Source organism: Panonychus citri, unplaced genomic scaffold (genome assembly GCF_014898815.1).
Source record: "Panonychus citri isolate SS breed McGregor unplaced genomic scaffold, ASM1489881v1 Contig00001, whole genome shotgun sequence".
Classification (NCBI taxonomy): domain Eukaryota; kingdom Metazoa; phylum Arthropoda; class Arachnida; order Trombidiformes; family Tetranychidae; genus Panonychus; species Panonychus citri.
In genome coordinates this window covers 228,939-249,128 of record NW_026515406.1, presented here as the reverse complement: position 1 = coordinate 249,128, position 20,190 = coordinate 228,939, and the positions used below count along the sequence as shown (strand labels likewise).

At 30.5% G+C, this 20,190-nt stretch overlaps 1 protein-coding gene and 2 long non-coding RNA genes across 10 annotated transcripts; 1 reads left to right on the top strand and 2 right to left on the bottom strand.

The window, feature by feature from the left end:
- Nucleotides 1-1,757: 1,757 nt before the first annotated feature.
- LOC128385531 (uncharacterized) lies at nt 1,758-20,047 on the bottom strand. Of its 6 annotated transcripts, XR_008324797.1 has the most exons (7): nt 19,909-20,047; nt 19,016-19,764; nt 18,216-18,923; nt 17,764-17,945; nt 4,960-5,106; nt 3,452-4,086; nt 2,883-3,383 (listed from the first exon to the last, which is right to left on the bottom strand). It is a non-coding gene; the product is annotated as an uncharacterized LOC128385531 (long non-coding RNA). The 6 variants fall into 6 exon arrangements; XR_008324796.1 differs by having other exon boundaries at nt 18,165-19,764; XR_008324795.1 differs by having other exon boundaries at nt 18,216-19,764.
- Nucleotides 5,556-8,238, top strand: LOC128385500 (serine/threonine-protein kinase pim-3-like). Of its 3 annotated transcripts, none has more exons than XM_053344385.1 (2): nt 5,556-6,466; nt 6,617-8,238. In XM_053344385.1, the coding sequence occupies exon 2, from the start codon at nt 6,987-6,989 to the stop codon at nt 7,920-7,922; it is 936 nt and encodes a 311-aa protein (XP_053200360.1). In that variant the 5' UTR covers nt 5,556-6,466; nt 6,617-6,986; the 3' UTR covers nt 7,923-8,238. The 3 variants fall into 3 exon arrangements, with proteins under 3 accessions (XP_053200360.1, XP_053200352.1, XP_053200358.1); XM_053344377.1 differs by having other exon boundaries at nt 6,614-8,238; XM_053344383.1 differs by having other exon boundaries at nt 5,556-6,473; nt 6,614-8,238.
- LOC128385562 (uncharacterized) lies at nt 8,003-14,828 on the bottom strand. The gene is made up of 2 exons (XR_008324802.1): nt 9,701-14,828; nt 8,003-9,577 (listed from the first exon to the last, which is right to left on the bottom strand). It is a non-coding gene; the product is annotated as an uncharacterized LOC128385562 (long non-coding RNA).
- Nucleotides 20,048-20,190: the final 143 nt, after the last annotated feature.

Genomic DNA, 20,190 nt, shown 5'->3' with positions numbered 1-20,190 from the left:
AATTAGATCAGCTGATACAATTGAATACCTTAAATAGTCACCAGCTTGAGAAACTCAAGCTAGTGTTCTTAGTGTCTTTAGTGTTCTATTGTTAAGATCAAATTAATTCCCTTTAAAATACTTTAATTAACTACCTCAGATGAACTAACCCTAATCACCCTTTAACCTTTTTCAAATAAGTTACCCTTCAATAAAATTAACCGTCAATTGTGATACCTTTGAAAGTTCTGATAATTTCAGTGTTTAATAAAATTCAATTCACTCGATACGATCTTACTTGTGTCCTTATATTCCCTAACAATTAATAATACAATTTAACTGATTTCTAGTTGTTTTTTTATATTGCTAATCATTTGGTGTTAATTGTTTTAATATTGAATATTTTTTCCTATTTAGTTAATTGTCCTAAAACAATGTAACAACATGATGGTGATGATCAACTTGAAACAACAATTAACTTAATCACACAATAATATTAACATTGTTTCCCCTTAATCATCACATGATAATCATAATAATTGACAATAATAATAATAATGGTACAAGAAAAATTAAATTGTTACCTGATTAGGTTGATCAATTAATTGTAATCAGATTAATTGCTCATCATAATCTTTCATACAATTAACATTGATCAATTAGATTTAACCGGAACTAATAATAATTAGTAACAATTAATGGTATAAAAGGAAAAGTATATAAAATTAATAACAATTAACCTTTTAATTGTAAGTGCAAATTGAAACAAAATGGTAACAATTAAGTGTCTCCTGCATCTGTGAAAAAAAATGTAATTAAACTAATCACAATTAAAGATCAAATGTTTTTTTACCTAAATAATAATCGTAATTAAAACAATTGAATTGTCAATCAATTAAACTTATTAAATTGACAATTAACATGAGAATAGATAATCAAGTTAATCATAATTAAAGTGAAACTTAATCAATAATAAACAATTAAAACAATTTAAGAAAATCTAAACGTTAACAATTAACTAATTGTTAAATTATCACCAAAGGTGTTTACAATTAACTCGATTTACTATTTAAATAAGAAACAATTTAATTTACCTGAACATTTCAATGAAATGATTAAATTGTTAGACAATAATTAATTAACAGTAATAAACATAGAGACAGACAAACAATGATTACCTTAATTGTTATTGTGATTAGTTTAATTGTACAATAAAGTCAAGGATGAAACTGAAAATTAAACTAATAAAAGTACAACAATCAGTGAGAGTTAAAGGTTAATTGACTTACAATTTAAATTAACTGATTGTAATTGTATCATGATTTGATTATCTTAATTCATTAATTATTATCACAATTAATAAATTATAATTTGCCTCTAAAATTTTCAACAATTTACTTTAAGCTCATGTGATTATCTCAAGTGGATTACATTTAATTGTAATAGATTTGATTATCTTCCTCTTGATCATCATCATCATCATCATCTTTCTGTTGATATTTGTTGATTAACTAATTGATAACAATTAACAATAATAATCAACATCATATGTTGACCTTTGGTAAGTTCAATTATCAAGTAAATAATAAATACTAATAATCATTTACAATACAATTAACTAAATCAGTGTAATAATAATACACCAATTGTGATTAACCAAACCTAAAATTTAATCACAATCAAGATTAAATCAAAAGTTAGATACAATTAATTTAATTTCTGTGTTGATTATAAACATTGATTTAGTTAGGAAATTATTATCATGATGATTTAGACTTAATTTGATTCATCTTATTACTTAATAATAATAATATTAGTTAATCATTGATTGTTCATAATTTAGATCAAGGGCAAGGTTGATTTTCATGTTTTCTGTAATAATAATCAGCAAACAATTAAACCTAATCAACAATTAACATGTAAGAGAACAAAATTAATGATTAATTTAATTTCTCTAAATTTTGTTTACTTTTTTTCTTCATAACAATTAGTTGATTGTGTTAATCAATCATCCAATAGATAATATGATAATCAACATGATCATCTAATCAACTATTCAGAAGGAGTAAGAGTTAATTGTTGCCGTTTATAAACAATTAGATTAGTATATTAGCTTTTCCAATGTTTTCGTAACAATTAATTGCAAAGACAATTTAGTTTAATGTTGTTAAGTTCAAGAGGCTAAATTTTGTTATATTGATTCAAATGTTTTCTAGTAATAAGTGTGTGTGTGTCTTTGATGTTAATTGTTAAAAGTTTGATTACGTTAATTAACTAACGATATAATACTAACGTCAACAATTTTAATTGTTGGATATAAATTATATTGGAAATATCAGAATAAAACAAAAACTAAATACCAAAAGAATCAATTGTTTGATCAGCTTTGATTTTCTTCATCAAATGTGTAAGTTGAAATTAATTGTGAGTATGTACACTAATTAATTAACTATCTGGTGGGGATCACTCAAATTGCGATTTTGATTTGGATAGACAGTTAACAATTAACGTAATCAGAAAGGTATAACAATTAAAACAACAACAATAATAATAACAGAAACACCTTTGGTATCTCTCAATTTACAAACATTAACTTTAGTATTTAATACAACCGTTAATTGACTGATTAATTGATTTGGTTGGAAAATCATAATTTAAACCATAAATTCACACAATTAATAATATTAAATCGCTTTCCTTGGAATAGTAAAGATAAATGAAAATCTGTTGGAGGAAAAAAAAAGAAACTGATTAGTTGAGATTGAGAAATTATATTGATGATGATCCTGTTGATTATCATTTGTATTATAATTGTCGTTAATGTGAAAGGTAAAAAACAAAGAGTAAAATGATTTATAGCTAATTAATTAATTGTTTAGGGGAAAAGTTGTCATTTAGAGTAACTTTTTCTCTTTCTCTCTCTCTCGGTTTATATGTTATATTTCCTTGGAATTGGAAGCAAAACAAAGTGAGAGGGAGAAAATTGAAAAAAGTTCTAACCTGAAAACGTATAATCTTTGAAAGAAAGAAAAAAGCTGAGATCATCTTCATTCATCACCATGGAATAAATGATGAAAAAAGATAAAGGATGAGGAAGAAAAAGGTTAATATGTGTACGAGCCAACAAACATTCCGAATGAACATTATCCAAGTGAGAGAGAGAGAGAGAGAGTTGATGATTTGATTATTTGCTCTTTTTTTCTGGTTAACTTTTGGTTTTTTGATGATGACGATAATGAGAAGAATGGTAATGATGATTGTCCTTGAATATCAGGGGAAATTCAGAATTTGATTGAAGAAAAATAAAACAAAGATGAGGCTCCATTTAGGTTTTTGATTGCTGGTGATCTATTGACATTTCCAATTAAATGATGATAATGATGATTATCATGTTTGATGTATTACTGAAAGGATAGAGATGATCAAAAGTAATTAATACATAAATCAAATGAAAAGTCCGTTGGTTGTTTACCTTTTCCATAAATGCGAGGGAAAAAAAACTCGGAGAAAATGATGAGAAAAAAAGCCAAAATGGCGACTAATCAAAGAAGAAAAGATAATTAAAAAGAGAAAAAGATAAAAATTAGTAGACATAAATATTGTCGCCAAATGGATCAACAATCTTCTCGATTACTCATCATCTTGTGGATTATCAGCCATCATCCAAATGATTACGGTTGTTAGATATTAACCGATGGGAGGGATGATTTAATTTTCTGTTGATTAACTCATGATGGTGAGAAAGTGGATTAGATTATGATGATGAGAGAAAAACTGATGAATCATTTTAAATTTCTCCATTTGGATCAACAAGTTTCAATCATTTTTCTCTCTCAATTCTAATGACCAGTAAATGGTCAGTTTTGAGGTTAATTATAATCTATTTAATAGATATTAGGATAATTACCATTTCTTTTTTTGATTCCCTTGATTAGCTTTCTCTATGTTGGTGGTGATATATGAGAGAGGAAAATTCTCACACTTTTGTTACTTTTTCTCTCTTCATGTTTATCACTTTCTTTGTCTTTATTTTTCATCTTCTTGTTGACTGGTTTGGGCTTTTCCATCGTCATCTTCATCCTAATCCACTTCCGTAGAAATATTTGTCTTCTTATTAGAATGAAAATGATATTAGAGAGAAAATCCACCCACGAATGATAGATAATTTTAGGGAGAGTTAGAGAGAGAGAGAGAGAGAGAGAGAGAGAGAGAGGAAGAGAAAGGAAGAAGATATGATTTTGAATGATTCATAATTTGCAGTAATTTAGTAAACAGCAAAGTCCATCATCATCAAACCACCAATTCCAACCTTTCTCACACTCAAGTTAACATAATAAAGTCACACAATTGCCATCAAAGTGGGTAAACAATCACTAGAGAGTCAGGGAGATGATGAAGAGAAGAGGAAGAGGGAGAGAGTGAGAAGAAAAAACCACCGCATCATCGTCATCATCTTTCTCAAGTGTATATTACCACGGTCACCATCACCACCTTATTCCTATTTCCAGCAGAAAATATCACCATCACCACCAACGAAGACGTGAAAACGACTAATAGACACATCGATGGGATGAAAAAATTTCCACCAACTAAGAGTGTAAATGATTCATTTATTGCTCTTTCAATGACATTTAACCAAATTGCATTAAACTAGAGAGAAAGAGAGAGAGAGAAATAAAAAATAGAAAATGATTATCATGTTTCAGAGTTACTATTACCATTTGTTTCCACCACCATTTTATTATTAATGAATAAAATGTCCTCATATGAAAGGCACCAAGTCAAGAGTGGGAAGAGGAGAGAGAGAGAGAGAGATGTTGGTTCCAATGTGAAAGTTGTACCACAGGGGCAAATGTTTTAACAAATTGAACTTTTTCCTCTCCCTCTCTAACCGAACCACCCACTCACATAATCACCATCAACTACCACCAACTATCAAAATCTCTCTCTCTCTCTCTCTCTCTCTCTCTCTCTCTCTACCATTTGATGACAAAGATGATGTTGGGATAATAATCACACAGCGTCAATAGTGGTAATAAGATCATATAAACAGTCATAGAGTTTGTAATAAATACTATTACTCCCTCGTGGATAAACTGGAAATCGTTGAAATACCAAACGCATCACCTTCCACATATAAAAGAGAGAGAGAGAGAGAAAAATAATATTTCCGGTCAAAAAAAAAACAAGAAGAAGAAGAAAAAAAAACCAAAATGAAGACGAAAATGAAGAAGAGGATAAAAAGAGATTCCAAATAACCCCCACACATCAAGAGAAAAGGAAAATAATGGAAAAAGAGAAAAAAAACTTGCGATGTAAACTTCTAAAGTCTAAATCCACCCCGAGGGCATTTAGGCTGAAGAAAAAAAAGAGAGAAAGAAAGAAAGAAAGTAAATGGATGATGATAAGGATGCGAAGAGAAACAAAATAGAAATGTAAACACAAGAAAAGAAGAAAAAAAATCCCGCCTAAAGTGGAGAATTAAAATTGGCGCCCAATCGAAATGAAATTTATTCTTTTCTCGTGTAGATGGAGCCAGCGAAATAGAATATGAATAAAAGGAAAGAGTCGCTGCCATTTTAAAGCTTTAGAGAGAAAGAGAGAGAGAGTCAACATCGAGTAAATAAGCAAAATCTTTTTTTTAATACAAGTAATTTTCATCCTTCTCTTCATCATCAACACACAAGTTCTACTATTTAGTACTCACTCTGTCTTTTTTTTTCATCTTCTTTCCTTCGTCTTCATTCTCTCATTATCATCAACAACCTCACCATTATATTTTACTACAACATCTCTACTACAACAACAAACATCAGTTTTCTTCTTCTCTGTTCTTCAAGTCAAAATCCGGGTTTTTCTACGAAGGAAAACATTACATTTTCAGAGAAGGATATTTTTCTCTTTCTCTCTCTCTCTTGTTCGAAATTATCTTTAATACATATTTTCTTCTATTTTGGAGAAGAAATAAAATTCATTCTTTTTTTCCTTTTGATATTTTATTTGTGTACCAAATTATCAACAATCAAAACATCAACTATAATTGTGTCTGTCTCCCTCTCTTCTGATCGTGTGTGTTGAATCTAAAAAGAATAGAATTTGGATTTCAATTCTTATTCTCTCTTCAATCATTCACTTCTCTTACCATTGAGAGTCAAAAGGAAAATATATATTAACCTCTATCATTTTCAATTTCTCTCTCTCTCTCTATCTTCACTGTTTAATTACTGTTTAAATTATTGTTTTTATTATAAATTTTCATCATCACCATCATTCATCTGATACAATAATTATTAATCGTTTTTCGATATAATTGGTTGAATACAACTTACTCTTATTTCCATTATCAAGCGAAAAACATTTATATTATCAAAACATCTTATTCTCCTTGTGTGTTTGCTGATATTCTTGCCTTAATATGATGTTTTATATTATTCACTGTGTTCATACTCCTTGGATAAGTTTTCTACATTAAAGAAAAAAAAACGAGGTCGGTTGTGAGTTTCATTATTTTTCATGTTAATCAATTTTTCTCATTTGATTATTTCACTATTATAAATATTTTATATATATAATATTTGATCATTTGTGTACTAATCTTGTTTTTATATCTCTTTCTCTTTCTATCTTTTCACAGCAGTGAACCATTTGGATTAATTGGATTATCTCTCTTTTCATTTATCTTCTCTGTTTTATTATTTATTCTCTTCTAATTCTTCATCATTGAAAAATTCAACATTTTCACTCATCAACTAAAACGTAATCATCATCATCATCACCATCATCTCTCTAACTATTATTTAATCCTTCATCAAACGTCATCATCATCATCGAACTAAAAAATCAACAACATTCTCTCAACATTGATAACTCAGTGAACTATTAATTATAACCATCGATCGCTATCCCGTTTTCCTTCACATCTTTATCAACTTTTTACTATTTAATCTCTCTTCTTGTTTTCTCATCTATTCATCATTAATAACCACAATTTCAAATCTTTAATCACAATGGATCCTCACCATGAACCATTTGAAAAATCTTACAAAGTCGGTCCACTTTTGGGTAAAGGAGGTTTTGGTACCGTTTTTGCCGCGTTAAGGGCTCGTGATGGTCTTCCTGTAGCTGTAAAGCATATATTTAAAGAGAAAATTGTCGGCTGGGATAATAGTGGACCAAATAGAATTCCTATGGAAATAAGTTTGCTTAAAAAGGTTAACCATCTAAGTGGAGTGATTCGTATAATTGACTTTTATGAAAGATCAGATTCTTTTATCATAATCATGGAAAGACCAGAATCAGCAATGGATTTATTTGACTTTATAAGTGAAAAGGGTGTACTTGATGAGAAATTGTCCCGTGTATTTTTCCACCAAGTAGTTGAAACAGTTATCTCATGCCATAAGGCTGGAGTAATTCACCGTGACATCAAAGATGAAAATATTCTCGTCGATTTGGACACTTTAAAACTTAAATTAATCGATTTTGGTTCAGGTGCACACATGAAGGAAGGTTATTATACCGATTTTGAGGGTACCCGAGTTTACAGTCCACCCGAATGGATTAAATCAAATAAATATAAGGGTAAATCAGCAACCGTCTGGTCCCTTGGAGTACTTTTATATGATATGGTGTGTGGTGACATTCCCTTTGAAAAAGATGAACAAATTTTAAAAGGTGAAATAAGGTTTCCCCGACGTTTATCCCGTGAATGCCAGGATTTAATTATAAGGTGTTTATCCAAAACTCCAATGTACCGTCCATCCTTAGACGAGATTTTAAAGCATCCCTGGATGAGTGTAGACCTTGACGGTTGCACCACCGTGTCCACAACAATTCCAGTAACTGGTGGTAACACAAGGCGTTCCCAAGTACTGACAACAACGATAGACGATTCAGACTCAACAAGCGGAGAATCACCACCAAGTAGTCAATGTAGTATTTGACCACGCTTATTGTTGTAGATACCTCACCCTTAAATCTTTAAATTGTACCTTATTAATTTATCGCATTTGTACAAAGTCTCTCTCTCTTTCTGCTCTTTCTCTCCATCTCCCTTTCTTTATCTTTCTCATTTGAAAAAGCAAGAAAACATCTCTTCCATTTTTCATCTTCACCAAAAAATCAACTCATACCACACACATACTACATCCAACACCTTACATTGTAAATACACACACATACACACCACAATACACATCTACATCAACATCCACACACACACACACACACACACATACAACATAAATCACATTTCACATTTCACATTAAAAACAATAACATATGCAAATTTTACGTTATCTTGATTTGTTTATTTTTCTTCGGCTTTTTTAATGAATGAAAATTTGTTTGCAGCTTCAATGGAAAAGTGTTTTGTTAAAAGTACACATATGATCTTAAAGAGAAAATCTCTAAATTCTGATATAAATATACATTCATATTCTAGGGTATTATATGAGAATGTGTATCTTTCTCTTTCTTTTTCTCTGTCTCCTTTTCTAACCGGGAAACAGACGATCGATGAGAAACCTCCAGACAGAATAGAACACGCAAAAGCAAAAGAGAATAGAAGAAAAAAAAGATATTTTCCAAAAAGAAGAGGGAAAATTTAGAGAAAGAGAAAATAATAGAAAAGACTTTTCTCTTTCTTTCTCTCTTACAGCGATGATGATGATGATCAGACTGCATCATTATGAGAGAGAGAGAGAGAGTTTATCGATCAGTTCCTCTGAGAAGGAGTGAGCTTTGAGTAGAGAGAAAATATTGAAAGAATAAAAGAGAGAGAGAGAAAGGGAAAGCCTATGGAAATATAATCAGTAGAAGATGAAGAAGGAGGAGGAAAAAGGAGCATGATGATGGTAGAGAGAGAGAGAGAGAGAGAGGAAAATGTTCCAGGAGACAGAATAACCTTGGAAGAGGTTGATAAAGTGGAAAAAGAAAGAGAAATGAAAGAGAAGCTGTTAGTCGAAAATTATCATCTTGTTCTTTTCTCTTTTTCTACTTCGACATGAGCCTTCGTAAGGTCATTCAACTTGTTCAAAAAAAGAGTGTAGAACTTGAAGAAAAGAGAGAGAAAGATGAAGATGAAGATGAAGAAAGAGAGAAAAAGAAAGAGCTAAAAAAGGGAAGGCGGGTTTTTCTCTCTCTCTCCTTCAGACTCATGGTTCCTTCGTTGAGCTTTTCCTTGTACCCAAATAGAAATCTTATTGAACCTTGAAGAGAGAAAGAGAGAAAGATAGAGAATCAAGATGATAATAGATAATCATTTATGAAGAGAAATCAATTTCATCGTCTGGTCAAAATGAAGAATCCATGAAAAAAGAGGCGGGAAAAAGTAAATTTTCGAAACAAACAATGGATATTGATTTACTTTCTCTCCAACAATCAGACCAACAATTAACTATCAACATCCATCGGCAGCTGCCTTGCAACGGGAATTAAAGTTATACATTTTTTCGGACGCTAAAAATGCTAAACGGGCTTTGACCTCAAGCGAACAACAACACATTGGACTTGTCTCTTATTCTCTTCTTTCATCTTCATCTTTACCATTTCCTTTTCTTCTGTTTTCCTCACACACAAGGACCTAAATAAGGTAAGACTTTTGACCCAAGGTCAAAGAGAAAGAAAGAAAAAAGGTCATCTTTTGTTATCGAAAAAGGGGACACAAAGAGAGAGAGAGAGAGAGAGAGAGACATAAGAAAGTAAAGATTGGGTTATTTACTTGGTTCTCTCTTTTGAAAAGGAAACTGTTTTTAGGGAGCGTTTATCATCATCATCATCTCCATCCTCATCTCTTGATCAACTTCCTTTCGACTCAATAACCTCGACTAGAGAGACAGAGAGACAGACAGAGAGATCACCTGTCCTTTACCCTCTTCGTCCTCCTCCGCCAAAGCTGAAAGGTAACTCAATAAGTGGAGGAGAAATGCTGATAAAAATTAAGTTAATTACCAAAAGTTAAGTAAATTGTTGCCTATTAAAAATGATGAATAAACAAAAACGGCACAGAGACTCAAATACTATCAGTTGCTGGTGGTCATTTATAATGACCAATATATTATATGGTCATCAACGAACCAGCTCAAAGCAAAAGGTCAACTTACTAGTCCACCGGTCAAACATTGTTATTATTATGATTGTTGATGTTGTTGTTGTTGTTATTTGTTGACCACCATTGACTTGGAAAGTTCAATGTAACTTTGTCCCTTGATGTCCGAGGTCATTTGAACGATCACCAACCCCCAGCGGACATTTTTACCTTCGTTGGTGTATTAGTAACAGTTGGTCAGAAAATGACACACACACACAACAACAACAACAACAGACACAATGATACATTGATACACAGGTAAAAGCGTCAAGAAAAAAGCTCACTGACCTCTTACCTTTTCTTACTCTTGACCAATGATTGGCACGCGCAGATTTTTGTGCAACTTTAACCTTTCATCTTTGCATCTTCAACGAAAACCACTCACCAGGTAAGCAAGACTCAGGTTGTTAACATCTGCTCACCATTAACTACGATCCATTATTATCATCATATTTATCATCTTTCATCATCTTTTCATCATCGAGCAGATTGAACATCAAGGGAAATAAAGGTTGGTACTGTTTATGTTTGGTCAACACGCGATAAACACGCGTTACCATATTCCTTTTAATTCCTACCTTTGCAATTTTTTTTTCTCTTTTTCTTTTCATCCTCATCTTCCTCCACCACCTCATCCTTATCATCATAATTATCTTCCAGGTATATAACCTACTTGAAGAGGAAGAGAAAAAGAATCCGCTGCGTAGTAAACTAAAGGCCTTTTCTCAAGGTCCAAACTTTTTTTTTCGAAAATTTTTCTTTCGATTTTCCTACAATTCATCATGAAGATAATCAAAATAATACACTAATCATGTTGATTAACAATCAACCATGATAATTATCATTAATTGTGATTCTATTTGCACCTAACTGTGAAAATGAATGAAATGATTTGTTGGTGAAAATTTTTGTTAACTTTTAATTTTGATTGTCTTGTTTTTTTTTGTCATACAAATAAAAAACACTAATTACTTTTAATAAGAAAATCTAACTAATCAACTTTGATTGATAGTCCATTTGGTCAGTTGATTAAATATTATTGTCTTGTGATGATTAAGTTAATGAGGACAAATAAACTTGAAACTGAATGGACAACACTTGACAATCATTGTTATCAATTACAATTGAATTTATCGTATTTAATTAATCTTGTTGATCTACTTCCTGTAAGATTTATTAACTTAATCTTATAATCACTTGAAAACTTTTAATCAGTAGATTAAGTTGATAATGATCAAAATAAAAAGGTTAAAGGTGATTTGACAATAACAAGAGAAAGAGAGATGAAAATGCCCTCAAGGGTCAAGGGTTTGTTTCCATTTTCCAAAATCTATATCTTGACCATTAAGTAGATCATCTTAATCTTAATCCACGATCTTAATCAACAGCAACAAGGAAACCAGGATGGTTTTAATGGTCACAATTTACACGATGCTTTTTAATTGTTGTGATTGGTAAACATAATTGATCAATTAAATTGTCACATTAAAATTTATCAATCAAAACGATGACGATGATGAGAAGGGGAAAAATATACTCGAGGTCAGAAAGTGAAGATGCAAAAAAAACAAGGAAGAGAAAGAGTAAAATGAGATGATGATGATAGAAATTGGATTGATGACCATGGAAGATGAATTCTCAATCCTTTATCATCCTGATCATGAATAACCTCGTTTTCAATTAGATTCAAGGACTTAATCATTCACCAGAATCGAGGGAATAACAGAATCCAATTTTATTATTCTATCTCCTAATTGTCAGGATAATCTCAAGACTATCAATCTATTATTATCATTGACCTTATGGTATTTTCCCTGTTTAATTGTTGTCGAAATGATTGTTCAACAATTAAAGAGCGATGAAGAAAAAAAAAGAGAATAACATTTACTATTAACTGAAACAATCTACAGACAGGAATTAGTGAGAGTTAATTGTTGGAGGATAAGAATAGAAATTAAGAAAAAAAAATAATACAAGGATAATCAATAGAAGAAGGAAAAATAAAACGAAATTAGAAACGAATCCTTTTACCAATTTCGCATTTAGTATTTAATCATCGAGAATAATTAACTATGCTAATCATGATCGGTAACTTGGATTAATCCCAATTGTTTGGTGTAAATGAAATTGTTTCGCCCTAAATTGTTGTTAATCCAATCAAGTAAATCAAAAATTAACTAACAGATAAATTGATAATCTTGTTTTCTTGGTTACAGATTACAGACCAGAAAACATAAATTGACAAAAAAAAATTAGTGACAAGGATAAGTAGATGAGGAGAGAGAGAGATGATCAACTTAGAGTGGGAAATGATGATGATGATGATAAGAAAGAGTCACAATCATCACACTACATATAGATGATGAGGAAGATAATGAATGAAGATGATGTCCCATATGAAATTTGTATCAAAAAAGACAAGAAGTCATCTTGTATATATACATAAAGAAATAGAGCATTTCAAAGATGAGAATGATGAAGATGAAGAAGAGAAGAAGAGTATGGATGGGAAGACTAAACATTCTGATGATGATGAGGATGAAGATGAAGAAGAAGATGATGATAAGAGTCTAGTCGTGCTTAAAAATCAACATAGAATTTGAAATTTTCTTGGCAACCAGATTCCTGTCAGACTTTTCACTTTTTCCCTCCTTCATCCCTCTTCTCATCATATCTCTCCATCCTCATCCTCATCCTTACAACCATAGACTCTAAATGTATATATAAATACATATATAAATCTGTGTAAGAGAGACAGAGAGAGAGAGAGAGAGAAATTTATCTTCTTCCATCGTCTTCTCTTTCTTTTTCTGGATCAACAAGACAGAGGAAACTCAAACTATTCATTTTCATTGTTAGTTTGAAAAAAGAACAAAATTTCACCTTCTCATCCCCTCTAATCTCCATCATCATCATCATCCACCTCTCCCTAAATCAGAAACCATGTTTTTTCCGTCTCCCTCCCTCCCTATCTCACGATATTTAATATTATCATCATCATCATTAATAATAACATTTACTATTACAAAACCACAATAAAACCCTACGGCTAATATTGGTTAATTATGAGAAGAAAAAAAAATAATATTCGACCTTCAAAAAAAAAGAAAGAAAAAGAAATCGAATAGAAAAAGAAATGATTTTTATGATAATATTGAATTTCCTGTTATAATGATGATAAGAATTTATCTTCCAGGTAAAAAAGGTAATTAACTATTATAATAATATTCAGGTAATAACTGTAAGTTCAAATTAAAGGCAACAACAGTTAAGAAATAACAAGAAACGGTTAAGTTACATTGAAGATGTTGGAAACTTTTTTATTTTTGGTAATTGTTTCGAACCCTTTCAATTGATTTGTGCATTTCAAGTGATTAACTGATGATGAACAGACAAATTTTCTAAATTGTTTCATGCTAATCAGCTTAATTATCATCTATGGGATTAACTTGATTGTTGAAATTTGGAGCAAAGTTGAGAAACAGAATGTTAACTTTTAAATATTAGTTTCGTTTTAAAATTCTGATACCAATAATGACGATGATATAAATTTAGTTACTCATGAAGATGGAGATGAAGATTGTGATGATGATGATGATGATGATGATGATGATGATAATCAACAGATACACAAGATATTTGTTACAAGGCGTGATTGGTGCGTGTCAATGTAACCATCAACGCTTCAATTGGTTAATTTTTTAGGTCGATGATTGTTGTATACGTTTAAATGGTAACAATTTAACCAATAACACTTTTAACAACAACAATCATGATTAACAGTAGCAGTTAGTGATAAGTAAGCAACAATAATTAACAATCAAAAGTAATACAAGTCAAAGTTTGGCAATTTGTTGGGTAACAATTTACCAACTTTTCATTCAAATTTTCAGCTTTCAACTTTTTTTTTTGTTTCTCTTTTTTTTTCAATGAGCTTACAAATTCATTATTATTTCAATTTCATTCATTTTCATCACTAATTGTTATCGTATTTACTAATTTTTTTTTTCTGTTCAACTAACTCGTTTTTGTTTTAATGTATCTATCATCATAATCATCATTATCATGATGAAAACATTGGTTAGGTTACCATGTTAATCATCATCATTAACAACAAACAATAACAATCAAGCTTATTGTTTATTTTCATGTAATAAAAAAAAGTCATTTCTTGTCTTCCTTTTGTTTATCAAACAATTCATTATTTTCTGTATCCTCATCATCATCATCATCATCATCAACATCAACATCAACATCATCATCCGTTGACTCTGAATCCATAATGAAAAAAATATGAATCAAAAGTAACTGTTAATTGATGAGGATGAGGATGAGGATGCTTATAATGTTTATGATGACGAAATGTCAAAAATCAGGTAACATTAAGGTTTCCAAAGGACAGATTATACTTGACATTTGACCTAAATACCTTAATCATCATTGAAAAAGAAAGACTTAAATACTTTCTCTTTCTTATCATCTTCTTCATCATCTTGATCCTCATCTCTTGATATCACTTTTTGGTTGGCTCAATGTTTTCAGGAGGGAAAACTTAATAATAATAACGAAGTAAACTTGAAAAATTTTAATTGTTTCATTTGTTAATCATGATTATTAATCAAATCAACATTAATCTTTCTTGATTAATTATCATCACTTAAATCTTAATAACTTAGCAATTAGTTAAAAAAAAAAGTTGTTGATTAACTTTTACAATGTTACCTGTCAATTAGTTGATGATAAGTTAATTTGTCACATAAAAAAAAGTTTTCAATTTGATTAACATGATTAACTGATTACGATTAACGATTAACTAATTTAATTTTTCATTGAAAGAAAATTAAATTAATTAGAAACTAATATCATGTGATATTCATTGATTGAAAGAAGCAAAAAATTATCCTGATGATAATAATTAAACAAATCGTAAGTTATTAATAGCAATTAAGAGTTAATTGTTTAATCAACTAGTTGATCACAATTAAGTGTATATATTTAATTGTCAATTGAAAGTGTTGAACTGATAATGATAATTAAAAAGCTGATTAAACAATAATAAATAAATCACAAGATGATTAAAGATTGAAAAAAAAACTCTCAATGATAATTAACAATCAATTGGGATGAAAGAAAATCAAATTAAACTCAATGAAATTAAGTTTAATTAAAGTTACAATTAAAGGAAAATGATACGAAACAATCAGTCAAATCAAGAATGACAAATGATTTGTTAATTGTGACTAATTAACATCTAATTGGCAAAACAAATGATCTGGTTGGCGAAAGGTAAAAACTTAAATTGTCACAAAGAGAGTGAGAGAAACACAATTAAGTTAATTGTTGAGATTAAATCATTTTTTTCTGTTGATTGTTGCGAAAAAAAAACAAGGCTCATGATGAAGATGATGATTATCATCATGTTGATCATCTCGATCATCATTAATATCACTTTGATTACTCTCAATCATCAATTTGCGATCGTCAGCAATTAACTTTCAATTGAATGATTGGAAAACCTCCAATGATCATCATCTTAATCATCACAGTTAAGGAAACAGATGATTCAGTTGAATTGTCATCAAATTGATCAGAACTTTTGATTAGAAGAAAAAATTTTTTTTTCTTCGAATAAAAAAAACTCGATTAATTCAACTTTGATTTCTGATCAATTAAATCAATCAACGTTCAATTGCTTGAATTAAATGTATCAGTAGTAATTAAGTTATATAATTATTACAATTGACTCCATTAACTTGATCAATACAATTAAATCAATGTTTTCATTGTTAATCAACAATTAAATCAATTGTGATTCACAATTGTAAAAAAAAAGGAGTCGAGGTTAATCATTAGAGCTTTTTGTTCAACAATTAACCTGATCAATGAATATTTAATTGTAATTGAAAAATTGTTCTTATTGTGATTAACTTAATCTCCACATTATTACAATTAGCAAGTCTAATTGTAAACTGTTAGTTAATTATCATTTTGATTGTTACATTCAGTGGTAATTGAGGTTTTTCAACCTTTCTCTCTCCCTGGTAATTTAATTAACAATTAATCATGATGGTTAATAATTAATTAACATCCCAACCAGACAATAATAAACTAATTGTAACCCGTATTCTTAATCATTAAAGTATCATAACTGTGATTGAGACAGTTGATTAATCATTTCGTCCAATTAGTTGTCTTGATTGTGATAACATTAAATATTCACCAATGAATCAAGAAAACGCAAATTGTGAAACTGGATTAACAGTTTCAATTGCGAAAATGATTTAATTGATGAATTAAAATCTCAATGAGAGGAAAACATTTATCATCTTTTGTCTTCCTTTTGTAAATGTTAACCCATAGTTTGTAAACCACCACAAATGAGATGATGATGTTGGTGGTGGATGAAGGTGGGAGAAGATGAAATTAGCGATGATGATGATGGTTAAAATGACGATAAGTCTTGTTGTGGTTCCTCCTCATTAACTAGAGCAGACAGATATTCATTCATGTTAATGATGATGATAATGATTATTGGATGACAAGGGAAAAGTCATAAAAAGACCAGACAGATGATCAAGGATGAAGATAATGTTTACCTGTGTTTATTTGTGACGAATAAGAAAAGACAAGAATGTTAAGTAACAACAAAGAGATGATGATAAGATGGATAAAGAAAGAATGAAAAAAGATTGTGTGTGTGTGTGTGTGAGAGAGAGAGAGAGAGAGTAAAAAATCAGGAAAGAAAAAGATTTTCATGAAAAGGTTGATTAACTTCATCTTCATTCAGAATCACAACTAATCATGTTTAACATGCGTACATTAACAATAAGACTACAATCAGTTAATAATAATCATGGTTGTAAATATGATTTACCATAATGATGATGAACCACAGATCAAGATGATGAAGATAAGTGAGAGTAATAGAAACTAGAGAGAGAGAGAGAGAGAGTAAAAAGTTGATCTTACCCACGAATCATCAATCCATGGATTTACAACTTATCCTCGACTTTTTTTTTCATCTTCATCATCTTGTCTACAAGTCTCTCTCTCTCTTTCCTTCTCTTCCTGGTCTTATTTCCTCCTTATCATCATTTCTATCGTCATCATTTTTGTCTATCATCACTTTTTTTCCATCACATTTGAGAGAGAAAAAAAATTGAATCCATTTACCTGAAAAGGAAACAGTTAAAGTTAACCCGTTAAGGCCAACGACATTAGACTTAAAGTTAATCTACGTCATCATAATGATGAAGATAATCATCATTAGCATAACAATTGTTATCATCCATTGATGATATGACCACAATTTCGCAATCTTAAGCATCTTTCAGACAGCATCTCTCTCTCTCTGTCTGGGATAAAGATGATGAGAAACCAAATTGTCTAACCTTATATTGATGATGATGATAACTTTGAGTCGAATTTTTTTTTGTCTATTCTTTCAGCATCTTTTTATCTTCTTCTTCATCTTTCTCTCTCTTTTCTCAATGATTATTTTCCCTCTTCCTTTTGAAGAAACTGATGGGCAACCTGCCATCATCTTCATCTCTCCTCTTTGTCTCTCTATGGTTGAGGAGACATTTAAATTGTCCAAATAACTCAATTACAATCAACTTGATTCTGGTTTTGTCAGTCACTTTCAAGTCTCACATTTATATCTACAATTTATTAATACATATACATGTACTTACGTGGTTATCATCATCCTTATCATCATCGTCATCATTATCTTTATCGTTACCATTTAAACTTTACTTTTTTTTGGCGGGAATTCAACTTATACAGTAAAATATCATCACCATCATCATTGGTGTTAGATGACGAAAGGCAAGAAGAAAAAAAACTAAGATGGTTATGGTTACCTGAAGATGACCTGAGAAGAGAAAAAGAATTATAAAAAAGATTAGATGACAAGAGAGGGAGAGAGAGAGAGAGAGATGATAAAAAAGTGAGGAAGATGGAAAGAGAAAGAGAAAAAAAAACTAAATAGAAAAGTGCAAATTTAAGTTGCTACTCGAAGCGTTTATTGTGATTTTTTTCATCTAAATTCTCCTCCGCTCTTTCCCCGATATATTTATCATCTCATTCTTACCACCACCATCATCATCTCATATATCAATAATGAGTTGATGGATAAATATACCTGAAAAAAAAGGTAACATTAAAGGTATTCATTAGAATCAATGACTTTCCAATGATGGTGTTAATGGCGTTTTGTTTTCCTCTTGCTTTTGGCACTCAAAGTGCACGACGAAGTAACGAAGATGAGAGTTAACCAGGTTAAAAGAAGTTCATAAGAACAAAAAAAAAAGAGAACCGGATTAGTTGATTATCATTATGGTGGTGGAAGAAATGATGAATTTGTGTGATTGATGAATTATGTGTAAGGTTGTCTATCCCAAATGAAGACAGTTAATTGTGTTCAAGACAAATGAGATTTATCATTAAAAGTACTTTGGTGTAGTGATAGATGTTCCCAGTGAACTTGGTGTTAGTGGTGGTGGAAAGTTCACCGACAGATAAACAGGTAAAAGAGAAAGAGAATTAAAAAAAAAGGAGAGAATAGAAAAGATAAAAAAAACTCATTTTTTCTATTCTCTTTTCTCATCTGAACACTTTTCCGTTTCTCTCTCTCTCTCTTTAAATGTTGTTGTTTGTTATTCGTAATCATTAAACTAACTGGCGATGCATAATTAAACAGACACAATTCACATTTAATCCCAACAGGTAACGGAATAGAATGTTTCTTTTATCCTGATTATCCGGCAATCATGTTGAATTATTAACTTGGAATGGACCATGTTGATAGAATTTTCTTCTAATTCTTATTCTTTGCTTCCAATCAGGAAATCTGGAAAAGATAAATAGTAATAATGATCAATTGTTAATTCTGTGTTTAAACAAGTGATCATAATGATAGCGTTTAAAGCAAAAATACTTGACCATATATGATTATTATTATTATCGGGTTAATGCATTAATAATGTTGAGTTGTAAACAAAAACGATGTTGCTTGTTGCTTGTTGTTATTGTTCATTAATAATGAAGATGCTGATTGTTGTTTCAACAACAATGAAAGGGAAAAATTTGGTTTACTTTAGACCCTTTCAATTGTTGATTAACAATTCAGTCGGCAAATTGAATCTTTAATATGATTAGATTTATGGTCAACAACAAGCAACAAGCCTGAAAACAAACCCGAAAATAAGGCTAAAGGCTAATAAGTAAAAGGGAGGGAAAAAAGCACAATCCATTGGTAACATTCTTGGTGTTGGAGGAATAACAAAGGATGATGAGAGAGAGAGAGAGAGAGTGAACACCTCTAACATCCTCCATCGCCATCACCTCCTCCTCCTTCATCTTAATCATCAAGCTTTTCCTTTCACCAATTGAAGCTTCTTGAATCGCCTTCCTCCTCTCCACCCAATAACACAGATGATGATGATAAAAAAGATGATTTTCCTTTCGCATCTTAAATACTCTGGACCACCACCAATGAGAGTCCAGTTTTCAACAGCAATTAAAGAAAAAAAAGTAACATAATAAACGGAAAAAATTCAATAACAGGCAAAAAAAGCTACTCCATTTTCCGCTGCTGTTGTTGGAACAAAATCAAAAGAATTTTTGAAAGCGAGAAGAGAAAAAGGCTTGACCTTTAACCTCTCTCATTCATTCACTCATCTTCTGTTCACCTTTTGTCAAGAAAAAAAAAGAAGAGAAAAAAATAAGAAGATGATGATAATTATCATTCCAAAGAAAATATTCACAATTGTAAACAAAGAGAAAAAAAAATCAAGGTAAATATCCAAGGAGAGAAAAAAAAATTCCTCACTTACCTGGTAAAAGAAAAGAGGTAACAATAACCTCTTCCTAATCTCACTTGTCATCTTAATTACTAGATTAACCAACGTTCACCAGCAATTAATAGTAATCATCTAATTAATGAGAGAAAAATCACAAATCGTTTGGAAATAAACAATCAACAGACCGAAAGTGTTTTCCTTTGTCTCCTTAAGACCAACAACAAGTGCGAATTTATTTTTGGCGGTTAATTAGATTAGAGAAAATTTTTTATTCTTTTTGTTCAATTTTTCTGTTCTCTTCATCACCTAATCAAA